Below are 2,329 nucleotides of genomic sequence, written 5' to 3'. Positions count from 1 at the left end.
CAATTAGCTCCAAATAGCACAGAACAACCCGACACGGCTGTTTGGAGGGTTAACATCCCCACCATCCAACTCAGTTGTATGTAAAAGCCTGCGCTCTGCGTGATATAGAACTAGACTGTAATCTTAAAATCAAACTCCTGCCTCGAGCAACGCTGAAGGATCAGCTAACGCATCAGCAGCAAACTGCAGCTTGAGTGCAGAAGATGCACACGTTCAAGAAAGAAAAGCCTGGAATTAGGCAATATTAAGCTGTATGTTCAGAACAACCTTTTTATCCGAGTCACAGAACTGAGGAAGTCTCCATGCACTAAGAATAATATGCTGGTTCACATTACTTTTATATTAAAGGGAACAGTATGAACAGCCGTACTCCCTCTCTAAAGCTGTGGCGAATAGGAAGCTGTGGGTTATTTGAACGATTTGACTCGAATTTTAAGATTGTTTCTGAGGTTATTAAAACAGTAAAACCAATTTTGAGGGTCACCCCACACAGCACCAATCCATGGTGCCAAGTGCTCAGATTCCTTACCGATAAAAATAACCCGAATCAGATAAAATGAGCAATCCTCATCTATTGAGAGTTCACGCGGAAATACGTATTATCTAGTTCAGCACCCAGCTTTCGTTGGTGATGATCATTGAACGGGATTCTACCTCGATTTAAATCAGCTGTGCAAAGCGGTCTCAAAACTAGGCCATCCCCTGGATCTAAAGGAGAAATAGCAGGGGAAAACGTCGTCGTGTTCTCACTCCAGTCAAGTTCATGCAGAATATTTGGGTCAAACATCGGTGTGTCGTCGGGCATCACGGTTGCAACAGGCATCATGGCTGCAACAGGTGTTCTGGAACAGAACGCACGGGGGTGAGGAACATTTTGGTTTGCTCTTGTTTTAATCTCTAAAGATGCTGTTTCCCCCGGTCACATCATGCCACGTGATGTTCCTCAGGGACGTAAAGAAAGGTGAATGAAACCAGAACCGCCGGTCACTTTATCTGCAATTGAAGCTACCCGACCTTCACCGGACTGGGCCGCCGGGTTAAACAAAGAGCGTGCACGCCGGCACCGTGCACATTATCTAAAGTCAACACATGTGGCACTTCTGTGTTCATCTGGGAAGTTTTTTCTCTTGGGAAAAAACCCCAACAGATAAAGACATTGACTAGGATATTTAACCTCTATAGCCCTCTGAAAAGGAAAGCATCTCGCCCTCTCAAGAAACCTCCCTAACGTACTCTTTACCGACTACGGAGGAGATGATTTGCATTAATGTTCCATTTAAAACTGGCGGTAGGAATAGTACCCTTTTTTCAACCAGTCCCATCACATAAATATTTAGTATCTCAGCTAAGAGGCACTACATCACACATATGAAAACACAGCTGATACAACAGCCTGCACGCACGCTCACAGCCCGTACTGCGTTTCTCATGCAGTCGTGTTTGCCCGCTGTATTTACGAAATCTAAAGCGCAGCGCCTCATTGCCCGTCAAGAGGTAAAACGCAGAACTGCCACGCTGACGGGGAGACCCCTGTTCACGATTAAAGAGAGCTTTGGGAATTGTGTATTATTCGGAATTAGGGATAAGAGGAAGCAAAGGGATGTATTTTCCTAATTGCTAGGTATAGGAGAATAATTCTTACTTTGTCGCCTGTGGAATACCTGGTCAGGTTTCTGGTATGAACAGAGCACGTCATGGGAACTTCGCCTGAGACTAAGTTCTTTCTACACCTCCAAATTAACTTAGCTGCACCGCAAAAGATACAGTAGTCGCACGCTGTTGGACAGGCCAAATAAACATCAGAAAGAAAAACGTATTTGGGATGAATACTTTTCAGAATAAGACATCTTACAGCCCTGTTAAGCTGCCCAGAGAAAGTACGGCGGATGTCAGCTACGAAGCATCTCAGCGTAACTGCAGCATGCGAGCTTAAAAACTGAAGGTGGCTCTGGAAACCCAACTGAAAAAGCTGCTTTAAAAAAAAAAAAAACAACCACAAAATCTTTTTTAATGCCACCTGCTGGTATACACTGGCCTTTAAATCCCCATTCTCATCTCAATCTTGCATATAGAAGTAAAAAAATTAAACGGCAATACGAATTCTCATCCCACATGAATTTTCAAAATGAAACAGTGGGAAAAATGAAGTGCAAGGAAAAACATTTCCATAGATGGGAGAGTCAGAAGTGAGAATCCAGGTCTTCCGAGTCCCACTCCTGATCAGATCACACCGATATGTGCGGAGGACTGCAAGCCCATCGCCAGCGTATTAATTATGTCACTGCTAAGCAAAACTGAAGCCTCCCCGGTTCCAGCAATACATTCGGTA

General features: G+C 44.2%; 1 protein-coding gene across 1 annotated transcript in view; it reads right to left on the bottom strand.

Moving 5' to 3' along the window:
- GNPNAT1 (glucosamine-phosphate N-acetyltransferase 1) overlaps positions 1-861 on the bottom strand; it is a 3,312-nt gene extending 2,451 nt beyond the window's left edge. Inside the window, exon 1 of the mRNA XM_009322924.1 lies at positions 655-861. Coding sequence (XP_009321199.1) covers positions 655-826 — 172 coding nt within the window. The 5' untranslated portion in view covers positions 827-861. The remainder of the gene's footprint in view (positions 1-654) is intronic.
- Positions 862-2,329: the final 1,468 nt, after the last annotated feature.

The sequence above is a fragment of the Pygoscelis adeliae genome, unplaced genomic scaffold, assembly GCF_000699105.1.
Source record: "Pygoscelis adeliae isolate BGI_AS28 unplaced genomic scaffold, ASM69910v1 Scaffold314, whole genome shotgun sequence".
NCBI lineage: Eukaryota > Metazoa > Chordata > Aves > Sphenisciformes > Spheniscidae > Pygoscelis > Pygoscelis adeliae.
This window is presented reverse-complemented; position numbering and strand designations above follow the sequence as displayed.